Genomic DNA, 16,912 nt, shown 5'->3' on the forward strand with positions numbered 1-16,912 from the left:
GAGTTCAGTAATAGCTGAGCTTAAAGTGTGTGCCAGACACAGTGATACATTTCCTAGTGTTTGCTTTTTAATTGTCAGCCACCCTATGGGTGTATGTACTGTTAGTCACATTTTGAAACTCACAGTTGAAACTGAGTCTTTGTGGTTTATTGCTTCTGTCTTCAGCTACGGTTAACTTACTAGAGAATATACAGTATATTTAGTAAATGTATACGTATTTCACACATTAATTTGTTGGTGGTCCAATTCATAATTTTTTAAAAACAGCTTTATTGAGATACAATTCACATGCCAAAACATTTCACTCCTTTAAAGTGTAATTAAGTGGGTTTTGAATTAAGTGTAATTAAGTGTACAGTCTTTATCACTATCTAATTTCAGAACATCTTCCCCCCCAAAAGAAATCCTATACTCATTAGCAGTCACTTCCTCTGCCCGCCTTTCCCCAGTCCCTGGCAACCACAGTTTACTTTGCTTTTAGGGATTTGCTTATTCTGGGTATTGCATATAAATGGAATCATACAACAAATGCCCTTTTGAGACTGACTTCTTTCACTTAGTATTGTTGCCAGGCGTCCTTTATGTTGCGGCATAAATGTATACTTGGCTTGTGTGTATAATACTGTATTCGTCATGGCTCAGTAGTACGCCATTGTTCAGGTGTGCCACATGTTGTATATTCATTCATCAGTTCACAGATATTTGGGCTGTTTTCCCCTTTTCGGCAATTATGAATAATGCTAGGGTGAATATTTGAGTACAGTTTTTGTGTGAACATATGCTTTCTCTCTCTCAGATATGTACTTGGACAGGAAATTGTTGGGGATAAGAGGGACTTGTTTAACATTTTGAGGAATTTCCCAACCATTGTCCAAAGTGATTGCATCATATTACATTCCACCAGCAATGAATGTAGGTTCCAATTTCTCTGCATCCTCATCAACACTTGCCTTTTAAAATTTTAGCCATGAAGTGTTATCTCACTGTGGTTTTAATTTGTACTTCCCTAATTTTGTAATGATATTGAGCATCTTTTCATGTCTTTATGTTCTAATACAGTAGTATGTCATATTTAAGAAATGTCTAAATCCATTGCCTATTTTAATTGGGTTGTCTTTATAATGTTGAGTTGTAAGAGTTCTTTATATGTGCTGGTCTATCAGATAAATTGCAAAATTTTCCCATTCTGTAGGTTTCTTTTTTACTTGATGGTGTTATTTGTAGCATAAAAGTTTTTAATTTGGTAAGAGTCCCATTTGTCTTTTTTTATTTCATTGCTTATGCTTTTGGTGTCATACCAAAGAAGCTGTTCTGTGATCTGATGTCACCAAAATTTTGTATGTGGTGTGAAGTAGGGGTCCAGTTTCATTTTTTGCATTTGGATACCCAGTTGTGTCAGCACCATTTATTGAACGGAGAAGACAATGGCACCCCGCTCCAGTACTCTTGCCTGGAAAATCCCATGGATGGAGGAGCCTGGAAGGCTGCAGTCCAGGGGGTCGCTGAGGGTCGGACATGACTGAGCAACTTCACTTTCATTTTTTACTTTCATGCATTGGAGAAGGAAATGGCAACCCACTCCAGTGTTCTTGCCTGGAGAATCCCAGGGACGGGGGAGCTTGGTGGGCTGCCGTCTATGGGGTCACACAGAGTCGGACATGACTGAAGCGACTTAGCAGCAACTTAGCAGTAGCAGCATTTATTGAAAAGACTTTGTTGAATTGTCCTGGCACCCTTGTCAAAAATTAACTGACTTCATTTCCTACTACAAAGTGACTATCATTCAATTGATATGTGTGTCTAGCCTCCTGCCAGTACCGCACCATCTTCATTACTGTAGCTTTGTAGTAAGTTATGAAATCATTAAAATTTGAGTCTCCTGGCTTTGTTGTTTTTCTAGATTTTATTTTGTTTATTCAGAGTCCCTTGCATTTCCATATGAATTTTAAGTTTAACTTGTTAATTTCTGCCCCGAAAGCCTGCCTAGATCTGATAAGAATTATGTTGACTCTGTAGCTCAATTTGGGAAATATAGCCATCACAGCAATATTAAGTCTCCTGATGCTTGACCAAGAGTGTATCTTTGTTTATTTAGATCTCATTTCTTTTAACACTCTGTTTCCAGTGTACAAGTCTTATACTATTTTTGTTATGTTTATTCCTAAGTATTTTTTGTTTTCTTGGGAGCTATTTGTAATTGGAATTGATTTTTTAATTTCAATTTCAGATTGTTCTTTTCTAGTGTATAGAAATACAGTTGATTTTTGTGTACTGATTTACAACCAGTACATTGCCTTGCAATCTTGGTGGACTCTTACTGTAATAGTTTTCCATGGGTTCCTTAAGATTTTTCTCTCTGTAAGACCATGTCATCTGAAAACAGAAATAATTTTTCTAGCCTGGGTGCCTTTTCTTTTTCTTGTCTAATTGCCCTGGCTGGATTCTTCAGTAGAATGTTAAAAAGAAGAGGCCAGAGTAAACATCCTTGTCTTGTTCCTGATCCTAGGGGAATAGTATTCAGTCTTTAACCATGAAGTATGGTGTTAGCTTTGAGTTCCATAGATGCCCTTTACCATGTCGGGGAAGCCTGAATCACAGTTTTAATTTTTAGGTTGTCAATATACTCTTGTTTGATCTGTTCTGGTGACTTTTCATGGTTTTTAAATATTTAGATCCAAATTAGAAATGGTAGTTAGATTACTAGAACCAATGGGTCACTGAACCAGGAAAGATGTAACCTAAGGCATTTAAATTGATTTAGATGGAACATTTTGGAAAAATATTTTGTGACTGCTTGACCTGGGCCAGATAAATAGCTATTTATTTTATTCAAACTTACTAAGACTATAAAAGTTCAGGCATTTTAACTTCTACTTTTAGGATTAGTAATGTAGTTGACCCTGCGATTTGACATTTAGCCCAATAATTCAGTTCTGTGAAACTGTAGAAATGAATTTCAATTCTAAACATAGATCTAAATTATTTCTTGTCAAAGTCTTACTCTGTACATGGCCTGAAGGGATAAATGGCGTAAATTGTGCTCTTAGACACGGTAACTTTTATACTGTTATTTAAATTATGAAATTGACTGTGAAGGTTCTTTCTGATGAATTGAAAAACTAGAGAATATTGCTAATTGTTTTGAAGATCAAAGCGAGTATTTGCAGAAATTAAGAGACCTTTTTGTAGTCATTGTTTGGATGTAAGAATCATCTGACTTGAGATGATAAACTTTTTGCTAACTTCTGGAAGATACATGGCAGAATGGTTCTGCTGTACTTACTAAAGTCTAGTCTGGGTGGCTTTTTTTTGAGGGGGAGATGGAGAGAGCTAAGGAAATTGTATTTTTGATGTTGCTATGCCAGCTAATAACGTTTCCAAGAAGACACTGTGTAAGCATGCACAGCAAATCCTTGTGTATACTTGTGAGTATCCAGACTACGGGGACCAAATAGAATAGATCTGGCAGGTAAACATGTGGTTACCCGTGTGTTCATCTTCTGAAACTACAGTAACTTTGTATTATTATAATGTCAGGAAAATATTTCTCTGGAAAAATGGAAACCAAAAGTAGTAAAATATGGGTATAATTTATAAGAAATGAACATCAGTGTTTGCGTTTTCTGTATTATTTGCTAATATCAAGGTGAATCAAACTTTCAAAGTCATGAAAGTCTTTAACTTCAGAATTTGGGGGGCGTTCAGCATTTGCATGGGAGGGGTATAATTGACTTCTTAAGGCAACTGTTTTCGAAATTGTTTGAAACAAACTTCTTGTATCTTGGTAACCCAGAGTTGATGAATAGCACAAGGACATAAATATCCTCAGATGACTTCTGTCCTGTAGTATACTCTGGAGTAAATCATATTTTAAGATTATGTAAGTGTTAGAAATGACACAGTCTCAACGTAAAACTGTATTTGCTTTACTTAGCTTCTGGAGAAATTGATTTTATATTTCCTAAATTGAAGGATAAATATTCAGCAGTCGTGCCAGCAATTTTAGGACTTATTAAAAAAGAATAATTCTTAAACTTGGTAACTATTTAAGGAAGAGAAGTTTCACTTTGATAGTCACCTTGCAGTAATGAGATTTAGTAACACATATGAAGTGGCATTTCCAAGCAGTTGAGGAAAAAGAAAGACAAAGTTGTAAAATAGACAGATGACTGATTCATGTAAGAACCTGTATTATTATCCTAATTCCACACGACACTGGACAGAGTAAGTTAACCTAACCTCTACAGAATCTAGTGATTGAAGCAGACTCTTAGGAGCTTTCTGGCTCGAGATGTAAGATTCAGATAACATAGCCTTGGCGTTTCTTTACCTAGGGCTGTGAGCTTTTTTTCTTTTGCTTTTGGAAAAAAAAAAAAATTGGAGCAGCCTGAATGAATAGTCAGCAAACACTTAATTCATACCTGTTGAGCTCCCTAACACAAATATCAGAAAGTTAATTCTGTGCTGTAGAGCAGAAGGCTTGGAAGACTTTTTTAAAAGAGCTACCTTAGAAATATTTTGGGTTTTGTGGCCCCAAACAGTCTCTGTAGGGGAAAAAAATATTTTTTTTAACAAGAGTTTAAAAAATGTAAAAATCATCCTTGGCTTAAGGGCTGTTTTTAAAAGAAAAACAGGCCTTTAAGTTTGTCCAGCTGCTTAGAGCTGCTTCTCTTAACTTCATGTGCAAGAAAGATTTTGTTAAAGTGTAGATTTTGAGTACTTAGGTCTGGAATGGGCCTCATTCTTCTCCATTTCTACAAAGTTCCCTGGTGAACTATACACTTTGAGAAGCAAAACTCTACAGCAGTAGTTCTTAATCATGTCTAGAACACAGTTCCATTAATTAATTAATTAATTAATGAAATCTAGACTCTTTCCAAATACACACGTGCAGAAATCTTGTATGCAATTTCAGGGGATTCTTTTGTCCTTCTCCCCAGAATTCCACCCCAAGATTCTAGCTATTGGTTTTAAAAAATGAAGTTATAAGCGTATACCTAGTTTTATTGTGCTGCACAGATATTGCATTTTTTTAACAAATATTTCAACTTTTCATTATTATAATTGTTATGATCAGTGATCTTTGGTTACTATTGCAAAAAGACTGACCCACTGAGGACTCAAGTGATTAGCTTTTTTTTTTTTTTAAGCAATAAAATCTCATAAAATTAATGTATGTACATTGTTTTTTACATAATGCTATTGCATACTAATAGACTATAGTACAGTATAAACATATCTTTGTATCACTCAGTTTATTGCTGTATTCGCTTTTGCTCTCTTTTTTAATATCTATCTATTTGGCTGCGTCAGGTCTAAGTTGTGGCACACAGGATCTTCTGTTGCGGCCCACGGGCTTCACTTTAATTGTGGCACGTGGCTCTGTAGTTCTGGTGCGGGCTTAGCTGCCCCATGGCATGTGGGATCTTAGTTCCCTGACCAAGAATCTAACCTACATCCCTTGGTTTGGAAGGTGGGTTCTCAGTCAGGGTAGTTTCTGCTTTTGCTTTTGTGGTGGTGTTGAACCCAAAATATCTCTCAAGGTATGGCTGTATAGCATATGATCCAGCATTTCCACTTCTAGGGTATATATTCAAAGGAAATGAAATCAGTCTCCCTAAGAGGTCTGCACCCCTGCATTCATTCATTACAGCACTGTTTACCTAAGTATCCATCAGTGGATAAATGAACAAAGAAAATGTGTCTACACACACACACACACACACGAGTATTATTGAGACATAAAAATGAAGGAAGTCCTTCTGTTTGCAGCAACATGGATCACCTTAAGTGAAAGAAGTCAGAGAAAGGCAAATGCCATGTAATCTCACTTACATGTAAATCTTTAAAAAAGGAAACTCACTCTCACACACATGCAAAGCAAACTTAGAAACTCATGTTGGTGGTTTCTGGCATGGGGGTGCAGGAATTAGGTGAAGGTGGTCAGAAGGTATGAAGTCCAATTGTGAGACAAATGTGTTCAGGGAGTATAATGTACAGCATGGTGACTGTAGGTAACAGAGTTATAGTCTATACTGGAAAGTTGCTGAGAGTATATCTCAAGTTTTCATCATAAGGAAACAGTTGTAACTCTGTGAGGTTGATGGATATTAACTGATTGTAGTAATTTCATACAGTATATATATAAATGTTTTGTACCCTAAACACTGTGTTACAGGTTGGTTTTTATCTCAACAAAATGGGAAAAGTCATTACAGTTAAATTGTAAAATATTGTCTGATTAAGCAGTCTGCATGGTGTTGTTGGAATATTGTTAAACAGTTTTCACCTGTTCCTAAAATGATAAACATCGCTAGAGATGTAGAAGCAAAACTACGTGACCAAATAAGGATTGTTGTCTTTTGTCTTTTCCCCATACGGAGTTGTTTCACAGTGAGAAGGATGAGAGAACAGAACTAGTTAGAGATGCAGATCTGAGTCATCTGTAACCAAAAAACAGTAGAAATCATTATTTTAGTTTTTCCTGTAAGGAATATCTCTGTTTTATAGAGCTGTAAGTTCTTAATCTTAACTCGCATATAAGCAGATCAACAGTCTAAAACAGAAATCAGCGTGGATGCTCTTAGAAGCAGAGGGTTTTGAAACCTAGAGCAATAATTTATTCATCGCTGTGAGAACAGCTAAGACACTAAGAACCATGAGTTCTGAGGAACTCAGAAAGGTATTCCCAGTCATCAGATCATGAAGGACCAGTTGGTCTTGAAGCCTGACCTGAATTTCACAGAGCTGGCATTTCCTCATTTCCTGTAATCACCTCCTCCCCTCTCCCTGTGACTCAGTGGTAGTTAAAGTACAGTAGGTGCCAGTCTTTCCAACCCTTATTATTGTGACTAAGATTTGGGGAAAATTAGAAGAAACCACATAGTGTAGGGAACACATTTCCTAAGTGTGACACAAAACTACCAACATCACCAGATTTGACTGTGTAAAAATATTAAATAACTTACTTTGAAGATGATAAAATCATTTTAAGAGATAAAAGTGCTTCATGTTAGCAGCTGCTGCTAAGTCACTTCAGTCGTGTCTGACTCTGTGCGACCCTATGGACAGCAGCCCACCAGGCTCCTCTGTCCACAAGATTCTCTAGGCAAGAATACTGGAGTGGGTTGCCGTTTCCTTCTCCTGCTTGGTGTTAGCAGTAGTCAGAATACAAGATTGAGAGTATGGGGAAATGGCAAGAAAATTAATTTGGTGGAAGTATACATTTGTAGGAAAACTCTGTTTTCTGTGAATCTTTTCTCCAGAAGTAATTGAAGTACACAAAAGGAAAATTGGAAACATGTAGATGGCTGTGAAAATAGTGACTGACTAATCACAGGATGGCTGTGAAATACCTGTGACCTTAAGCAAGTTACATGCCTCGTTTTCCTTATCTGTAAACAGGGAATGAAGATAATCATAGAATTCATAAAACTCTTATAGCAGTGCTTAGTATAGAATAAGCATTCTCCAAAGTTGCGCTTTAGAGATGATTGCTTTAGGTATTACTATGTAGCCATTAAAAAAGAGTGAAACAGGTAAGTACATACCAATGTTAAAGGTTTGTAATTTTTATTTTAATGAAATTTTAGTAAGTGTTATCTATAGAGAAAGGTGTTTGGTAAATAGTGTTAACAGATAAATAGATGTTTGGACAAGGGAAGTGAGGGATGGGTTTTCATCTTGTAAAGAGCATGCTTTACTGTTGTAATAAAGAGAAATGCATGTTGGTATCCCAGATCCTGTGTACTCTAACCTTGCGTAACCTTGCTGTGGGCTGCCTCCACAGCATCTAAGGAACCAGTTAGCTTCCACCTCTAGCAGCTAAAAACTTCCCTGCCTAGGAACAGCTGTGCTACTTTTTATTGGCAATTATGTATTATGCCAGTTTTATTATAAAATGTTCCTTATAACGGGGAGAAGGCAATGGCAACCCACTCCAGTACTCTTGCCTGGAAAATCCCATGGATGGAGGAGTCCGGTGGGCTGCAGTCCATGGGGTCGCTAGGAGTCGGACACGACTGAAGTGACTTAGCAGCAGTCCCTTATAAGGAGCTAAAACACACTTGTCTGTTCTGTACCTTAGTTTTTCTCTGTGGAGGCACATAGAAGTCTGATTCCTCATCCTGTGATGGCCTGTTTTACCATCTTGATGGCTTTCTTTGGTGCCCATGCGTCTTTTTCATGTTTCTCTTTCCCTACTATATCTCTAGTCCTCTGCTAGCATACATGTCTTGTTTTCAGTCTGTATCTTAAACAGTAATCACTGTTAAACTTCATTCAGCTCAACCAGGGCTAAGATCTCTTTGATCCTGACTTTTCATTGTTTCTAACTTTGTGACAGTCTTCAACTTGATAATTATCATAAGTTTCTGGTGCCCCCCCCTTTCTTTTTTAAAGAAAATGATGTGTGTACAGGTACTTCAGTCCATAGCAGGTATTTTATTTAGTGTGCACCATGTTCCAGCACAGTACCAGGCCTGGCAAATCAGTGATGACTGAGTGACTGCCTTTTGGAGCTGGTGGGTCCAGTGGGGAGGACACATCAAACATGTAATGTGATGAGTATCAGGAAATGGGCATATTCTGTGGGCACATTGTGATGGATACCAACCTGATCTTGAAGGTTCGAGGAAAGCCTGGCTGTTTGTGAAGACTCGGAACTTTTGAGAAACTGAAGATCATTGTGTTTGAAGCAAGTCTAGTAGGAAGAAGCTGTTGAAAGGTTTTAAAGAGAATGATACGTCTGCATTTTTAAAAGATGTGTTTCATCATGGATAATATATCCAACAAATTGGACTGGGAACAAATATAGTATAAGCTATGGTAGTTTGTAATGTTCTTCCGTGCTCACCCTGAGGCCTGGAAATAGTGTTAAGTAGGCAGGTAGAGCTTCTCAAGTGAAGAATTTCATTCATTCTTTTTCCTAACTACAATATTTATGACTCAAATTAGGAGTGAAAGTGTTGGAGTCACAGTTAAATGTTTAACTAATTTAGGTTAATTCTATTATGGCTGGCTTCTCCTCAGAGCCATTTGAACTCAGAAACAATAGTGGTATTTAAGAGGTAATTTTCTGATCTTATATATAGTTTTCTTTAAAAAATAAAAAAAAAAGATTTGCTCCAGTATTCTTGCCTGGAAAAGTCGAAGGACAGAGGAGCCTGGCAGGCTGCAGTCCATGGGGTTACATGACTGAGCATGTGTGCATGAGGGTGGAGGGTGACGGGTTGGTAGCAATAAACTGGTAGAACTTTAAAAAAAAAAAAAAGATTTGAATAAACTGGTAGAATTTGCCACAATACGTTAGATTTCTTTCCTTACATATAATCAGTTCAAAAAAGGCCTTTTCTGAGTTGTGCTGATTTTAACTGTCAGTGTTTTTGACATAATAATATAACCAATGTTAAATCATCCTGGCCTTATAAATAGTCTTTCCCAAATTTTAAGATTAAGAAAGCTTGTGTTCATTCGGTTCTAAAATGTGGCCAAGTAGTATTTTCCTTTAAATGGCTTTTACTTGCGTTCTTGGTAACTCATCATAAAGTGTGCATTGTAGAATTTGTTCAGAGTGGAAATCTGTGTTGTGATAGCGGGTTTTAAAGAGCTACAGACTTAAGGAGCCAAGAGCTGAATTTTAAGTGTCAGATGTTAAACAGAAAGTAGTTTATAACAGAGTTTACTCTTCTATTACACTGCCTGAACTCAAGAGACAAAAAAATTTTCAGAGGAAAAAATTGCAGAGCATCCCGTTGGCAAGAGTAAGAATTTTCCACTACCACTTGCCCTGAGGGCACTGACATGCCCCATCAGGGAAATATCACTGGATGTGATCATCGGAACAGGCTGCCTACTCCTCTTGCACAAAACCCTCTCTGGAATTCACAGAAGCCTGCAGACAAAAGAAAATTATGTCTTAGTTGAAATCTAAGTGAATCTTTGTTTTCATGGATCTTTTGCTTCTTTAGACAACCAGCTTCCTCGTAGATTTAATCCTGAATTGACTCCTCCAAACAAAAAGCAGAGTCACACAGTAAATTAAAGGAAGTCTTTCATTAATTGAAGTTCTTTAGGCAAGACTCCTATTGCTACCTTTAGTTTCCTGTCTAGAATGAGGACGAGTTGGTCTGGTCAAGATGATGCAAGGGAGTGTCTTTCTCGCTAAGAGAATACTAGAACTTGGCAGGTTTTTAAGGCCAGTTTGGATTTATGCTCTTAGTACCTTTTCCACACAGGAGAAGAGCATGGCAGCCCACCCCAGTGTTCTTGCCTGGAGAATCCCCATGGACAGGGGAGTCTGGCGGGCTGTAGTCCATGGGGTCACAAGGAGTCAGACACGACTGAGCGACTAAGCACATGCGCACCTTTTCCACAGAGAGATCATTTTGTAATGGAAATAAATGTGAAACTTTTAAGGTAGTACATTTCCCAAGTGTTAGGGACTTAGGGTCTTCTTGGCCTAGAGCTTCGCATACAAGGCACATGAGAAACAGCACACAGGAAAGACTGTTCTAAACAGGCTCTTCACAGGATCTGGGATACCAGTTACTAAGCCTTTTTTCCCCTTGTATTAATTTTTTAGTGTGCTTGGAGAATTTCTTTAAAATAAAGGATTCCTGGATCCCAAATGCACTGAACCAGGCTCTTAAAGAGCAAGCCCCAAGATTCTGTAGTTTATAAAAGGTCCCCAGGTCATCTTTTAGTTCCTAAATACATAATTGCCTTCCAGTTAGAATGGCTGTTACAGGATGGAAGAAAAGTTAATAAGAGCATAAGATCAATTTTTAAACAACTTCCTGTGTGGTCCAGTGGCTAAGACGCTATGCTACCAACACAGGGGACCCAGGTTCGATCCCTGGTCAGGGAATTAGATCCCCAGGTCATCTTTGAGTTCCTACATATGTAGTTGCCTCCCATTTAGAATGGTGGTTACAAGAGGGAACAAAAGTTTAAAAAGGCATGACATCAGTGTTTAAGGACTTCCCAGTCACTTGTTTCCACTAGCATTTTACATCTGACTCGTTCTTGAATATTTAACCAATAATTAAACGTATATCAGTATAATTTCTGTACAACAGAGATAGCCTTCATATATTTAAAACAGACTTTTAGGAGAATCCCAGGGACGGGGGAGCCTGGTGGGCTGCCATCTATGGGGTCACACAGAGTCGGACACGACTGAAGTGATTTAGCAGCAGTAGCAGCAGCAGGAGTAAAAATAAGCTGATTTCTTTGTAATGCAAGTTTAAACTTTAACATAATTTTAAATGCTGCATGTATAGTATCAATCCCGCCTTAAACTAGTAACTTACATGTTGACTGTGTTACTGAGGAAAAAAATTAATCTTAGTATTTCTTGCCTCAAAAACACATTTTTCATTCATTTTTAATCCTCTGAGCTGCCACTGAAACACAGCAAAATAAACGGCAAGATACAACTTCTGGGTCCTCAGTTCGAATATTAGATTTGCTGACCTTAATAAAATTGTGGCCAGGTATATGAGAGTACAAGCTAGAGCTAATATATGAAGTTGTTTAAAAGAGATTCAGCTCCAGTATAAAATGACACCTTGTGCTATTTTATTTTATTTTTTCCTTTTTGGCTGCACCATGTGGCTTGCGGGATCTTAGTTTCCCAGACTTTGAACCCACGCCCCTTGCAGTGGAAGCACGGAGTCCTCACCCCTGGACCACAGAGAATTCCTGGCATTCTGATTTTAGACTGGCGGTTTCCATTCAGTTGTTACAGTGCAGATGGGCCTATAGATGGTGGTGACTGCTATGCCATGTTAGAAGTTTTCTGCTCCTGTAGGGTCATGGCATAAATTGCTTCAGACGTTAAAGGAACATTGTCAGGTAATTTTTCCATTTAGGGTCACGCACTCAACATTGAACTTGGATCCTTTTCATGTTCAAGGTTATGTAGGGTCAAATTATGACAGCCAGAACTAACACAGTAAAAGTTTTTTAGGTTGTTTGAGGTTTTTGTCCGTTTATTTTTTGCTGCACTAGCAGCTTGCAAGAATCTTAGTTCCATCACCAGGGATCGAATGCCCTCGGCAGTGAAAATGCGCAGTCCTAAGCACTGGACCACCAGAGAATTCCCTAAGCTATTTTAAAGTTTTATCTTGATGGGGTATTTTAGGTTGTGAAGGCCACTAAATTTTAAGATTCAGTTACTTACTGTTGTTGTATGAGCAGAATTGTATTATGAATAAAATGAAAGTTTCTAGTGTCTTCCATCTGAGTATTGCGGTTGCTGCATAAGCATTTCCAGCAGGAATTTCCCCTTAACTTTGTGTCCCTGCAGTCGAGTGCGAGGGTGATCTTTGCCTCCTGGGGGTAGATCTTGGCAGTCTTGTTCTGTGCCGCCGTGTGACCGCATTTCTTATATAGGTTGTAGGGTTTGTGTCATGAACTATACTCTGCCTGAGTTTAAACGCTGTGAGTTACAGAAATATTAGAACTAAATAGAAGGTTTAACAAATGAAATCAATCTACTACTTAGAAGTGGATTCTGTCTAAGAAGTAGACTGAATCCATTGCATCTACCTCTTAAGACAGTTTATGTATAACCAGTGACAGAGTTAACAGTTCTGTATGGTAGCGTAAGTCTGGAAAATTAAGATTTAACTTAATACATGCATTTGTAGGGGAAATGGTGCTTATTTGTTCTGTTAGCCGTCCTTGCTTAAGACTCCTAAAAACACCTTAGTACCTTTCAGAGAGTCAGGGAAAGCTGTTTTGTACTTATGTTTACTGTTCAGTTGCTTTGATACTAAAACATACTCATCTAACAATATTTGAACGCCTACAGTATTCTGGGCATTGTTCTCAGGGTACAGGTGAAATACAGGCTTTACCTGTTCCTTGGTCTGTGTTGTGGCATTTATTTCAAATACTGTCAAGGAAAGGGGCTAAGACATGGTCCATTTAAGAGCTGTTAAAGGAGCTCTGGCCCAGAAAAGAAGACTCACTTGAATTAAAGATCTCCCAGAGGTTACACAAGAGGTTTTTCATTTATCTGATAATGCAAATTTCGGAAGGTACCAAAGGGTACATACATATAAGGTGAAAAGTCTCCTTCCACTCATGGCCTGCTGTCTGGTGTTCTGAGTCTGTTATCCCCGCCAGAGGCATTTTCTCATGCGGAGCTCCGTGTGCACAGTGCTGTGCACTTGTGTTTTCTCCACTTAATGTGCAGTATGAATAGACTTGTCTCTTCTTTCTGTTGCTGATTAAAAAAAAAAAAAAAAACTTAACTATGTACTACAAGCATATCTGTAGAATAAATTCTTTATAGTGGAATTTATGGGGTAAAAAGATTGTGTTTGTCCATTTTTGTTTGCTTTTTTGTCATCCCATGCGGCTTACAGGGATCGCAGGTCCCCAACCAGGAATTGAACCTATGCGCTTGGCTGTGAAAGCAAAAGCAGAGCTCAGAGTCCTGTCCACTGGACCACCAGGGAACCCCTGTGCTTTGCACTTTTGATATGTATTACCAGTTTGCCCTCCAGAGATTTTGTAAGTTTTTTTCTTTGTACTCAGCGGTGTATGTAGGATCGTCACTAAGTCTGGATGCCTAGTTGAGTTAAAAATATTAAACGAATACTAATATTATATGGTATGTTTATTGACGTTACATTCAGTTTGTCCTTATTAGCAGTGCACTAAGCACCGAATTTTCATTAATACCTGCTCATGGACTTGCTCAGCTAGTAAAGAATCTGCCTGTAATGCAGGAGACCCTGGTTCAATTCCTGAGTCGGGAAGATCCACTGGAAAAAGGATCTTGGGTTTCCCTGGTGGCTCAACTGGTAAAGGATCTGTCTGCAGTGCAGGAGACCTGGGTTGGGAAGATCCCCTGGAGAAGGGAACGCCTACCCACTCCAGTATTCTGGCGTGGAGAATTCCATGGACTGTTTATTTAGTTCATGGGGTCGCAAAGAGTTGGACACAACTGAGTGACTTTGGCTTTGACTTTTCATGCACTTGCCTCTAAGTGATTTGTAGCTTTGGTTTGTTTTAGGGGTTTTGGGTTTTTTTTTTTTTTTTTTTTTGCTTATTAAAACTAAATTTTCCACATCTTATAGTCACTCTGTATAAAGAAGCCCTGTTTCTGTACATTCTTTCAAACTTAGTGCATTTTTTCCTCAACTCCTTTGTCAATTTGATAGTTTAAAAAGTGGTCTCTCTGTGTTGTTTTATCTTGCCTTTTTCTTATGAGTGAGAGTAATTGAGCATCTTTTTATAGAGGTATTTGTTTCCTGTTTGTGAAAATTTAGCTTTCCCAGTGGAAAAAATCAGTTTACAATTCGGTCCCCCTCGCCATGCCGTGTGTGTGTGAGTATGACTAAATAATGTGTACTTAGAGCTGTTTGCCCAAGCATCATTATTCTCTTGCTTGTGTACTTCATATCTGGTATTTATCCAGGAAGAGTTTTTATGACCCTGAGGACAAGTTGCTTATATTGCTTATTGTAGCAGATTTGAGGGTGGGGGGTGAGTCCCCTGCAGCCTGTGGGATCCTAGTTCCCCAGGATTGAACCCATGCCGCCTGCACTGGAAGCACAGAGTCCGAACCCCTGAACCACCAAGGCAGTCCCTGTAGCACATTAAATTTGTGCTGTATACAGACTCTCTATTTTCTTTAAATGGTGTGTTTGATTTGGAGACAGCTTCTTTATGTAACATGATTTCAAAAGTTCCTTATTTAAGCTGCTTTTTTTCTCCCCAATTAGTTGGTGACAAAGTTCCTGCTGATATAAGATTAACTTCCATCAAATCTACTACTCTAAGAGTTGACCAGTCAATTCTCACAGGTAAATATCATGTATTGGCAGGCTGCTTGGTTCCTGAGGCCCCTCAGATTCTATGCTGATGACTGAAGTGACTCTTGCCCACTGTCCATTGATGGCGTTCCACCCTAATCTTTCCAAGATGTTTGTTTTGTAAAGCTTTATCAGTCTTTTTGCCAATAGATGCCAAGCTATGATTTTAAAACAGTTGGCTTTCATCTCATAAGACCTTCTTATATTTAAATTTTATTAGAAATTAGTTTTGAATTTAAAAGTTTTTTTAAAGGTTGAAAATTCCTTCAGTAGCCTGAGATAAAGTTGAAGCAGTGTTGTCGTCTCTCTGTTTTGTGGAAAGTGAATTAATTACCTAGTGTTTTTTTTCCAGGCAGGAAAAATAGACTCCAGGGAATACTGATCTCACACCTGACATACTTTGCAATAGTAAAATGTACAATTAACAAAAGTCAGCACCCTCCAAAATGGTGAACGTCTACTGCCTAAAATTTGAACACTAATTAGATTTGGGATTGTTCGGAACATTTTCCCGTTTTTGTTTGATAAAGGCACAGTCTAGGGTGGAGGGTTCATATTAACTGGAAGTAAGGTGGTCAGAAGATTAACTTAAACAATGCTAACCTGAATTAAATAGTAAATACAAAATTCAAAGATTTATCTGATGATTAGTTTTGAAAAGTAACTAAATGTCTTCGAAGTAGGACATGAGTAACCTGGACTCTGTATTTTTTATTGTTTCTTTATGAATAGCTTATCTACTAAAACTGCTGTTATCAGCAACAACCTGGAAGCTGATTAAGCCATAAAATGGTAGGGAATTGATCAGATTGTATATAAAATTCTCAAATTGTGCGTACAAAAATAATTTCCATTTTAAATAAAAATCATACTCTAGTTTTAGGCTAGACTGAAGAACCAGAGTCTCCTGTTAAATACTGAGAGAGAAATTTGCTTCCTGAAATTTGAGTTAACAGCTAGGGCCATGTTTCACCCTCTTTATATACCATTAACCCTTGAACAGTGTGTGTTTGAACTGCATGTGTTCACTTATCTGCAGATTTTTTTCATTAATAAACCAGTTGGTTGAATCCTCAGATGCAGAACTGCACATCCAGAGGAATCATATGTATACAGAGGGCCAGGCCTAAGTTCTGTGCAGATTTATGAATGCAGAGGGGTTGGCCCCCCAACTGCTGCTGCGTTGTTCAAGGGCCAGCTGCATTTCATAGGTGATTGTTAGGTTGAAACCAGGTTCAACGAGACATTGTGAAAGTTCTAAGAAGTGGTCTCTTACTCCATGTGGTCTTTTTTAGTGCTGCTGATGGCTGTTTTTCATTTTGGTTTATTAAAGTAGAATGGTTGATAAGTACCTGCAAATGTTATCTAGAACAGTGTTTTCATTTCTCATCTTTGGCATTATTGAACAAAAACAGGCTTTACAGTGGATGAGCCTCAGTATTCATATCTGTATCTACAGTTCATTCATTTTGTTAAAAGTAAATACACTTTCAGCTTTTTAACTATTATATACACACAATATGTGTGTATATATAAGTATACAATAAATCTACACCTGCTATATTAGAGTATAAAATGATACTTGAAAATGAACTAAATTTGAATAGTTAAGAAAATAAAGGTAATTGACTCGAATTTTACTTCAAAATTAAATTCCTTTATTTTGATTTTTTTTTCTTGGATAAATTAGTTTCTTTTTTTTTTATTTATTTATTTTGATTGGAGGCTAATTACTTTACAATACTGTATTAGTTTCTGTTACTGCATTTTACTAGTTTATACCGTTTTGAATGAATTGGGGCTTTTTTCCCTTTTCCTGAGAGTGGTATTGGCACGAGTGAACGAGGGTACGAGGGTTCTAAGTGTGAGCCTTCTGTATCACCCCTGCTTAGGTGAATCTGTCTCTGTCATCAAGCACACTGACCCTGTCCCTGACCCGCGGGCTGTCAATCAAGATAAGAAGAACATGCTCTTTTCTGTAAGTACTTTGGATAAGATTTAACCTTTAAAGGGGTGTTTCCTTTAAAATGACGTGGATGATAACTGTGTATAGCTCACAATTAAAAGGTGTGTGTTTAGAA

At 37.8% G+C, this 16,912-nt stretch overlaps 1 protein-coding gene across 3 annotated transcripts in view; it reads left to right on the forward strand.

The window, feature by feature from the left end:
• The window catches only part of ATP2A2 (ATPase sarcoplasmic/endoplasmic reticulum Ca2+ transporting 2), a 57,452-nt gene that overhangs the window by 17,174 nt on the left and 23,366 nt on the right, over positions 1–16,912 (forward strand). For 2 of the 3 annotated variants that reach the window (XM_005217907.5, XM_024977411.2), the window contains exons 6-7: positions 14,742–14,822; positions 16,724–16,809. In XM_005217907.5, coding sequence (XP_005217964.1) covers positions 14,742–14,822; positions 16,724–16,809 — 167 coding nt within the window. The remainder of the gene's footprint in view (positions 1–14,741; positions 14,823–16,723; positions 16,810–16,912) is intronic. The other variant, NM_001191430.1, reaches the window with a different exon arrangement.

This window comes from Bos taurus, chromosome 17 (genome assembly GCF_002263795.3).
Source record: "Bos taurus isolate L1 Dominette 01449 registration number 42190680 breed Hereford chromosome 17, ARS-UCD2.0, whole genome shotgun sequence".
Taxonomy (NCBI): domain Eukaryota; kingdom Metazoa; phylum Chordata; class Mammalia; order Artiodactyla; family Bovidae; genus Bos; species Bos taurus.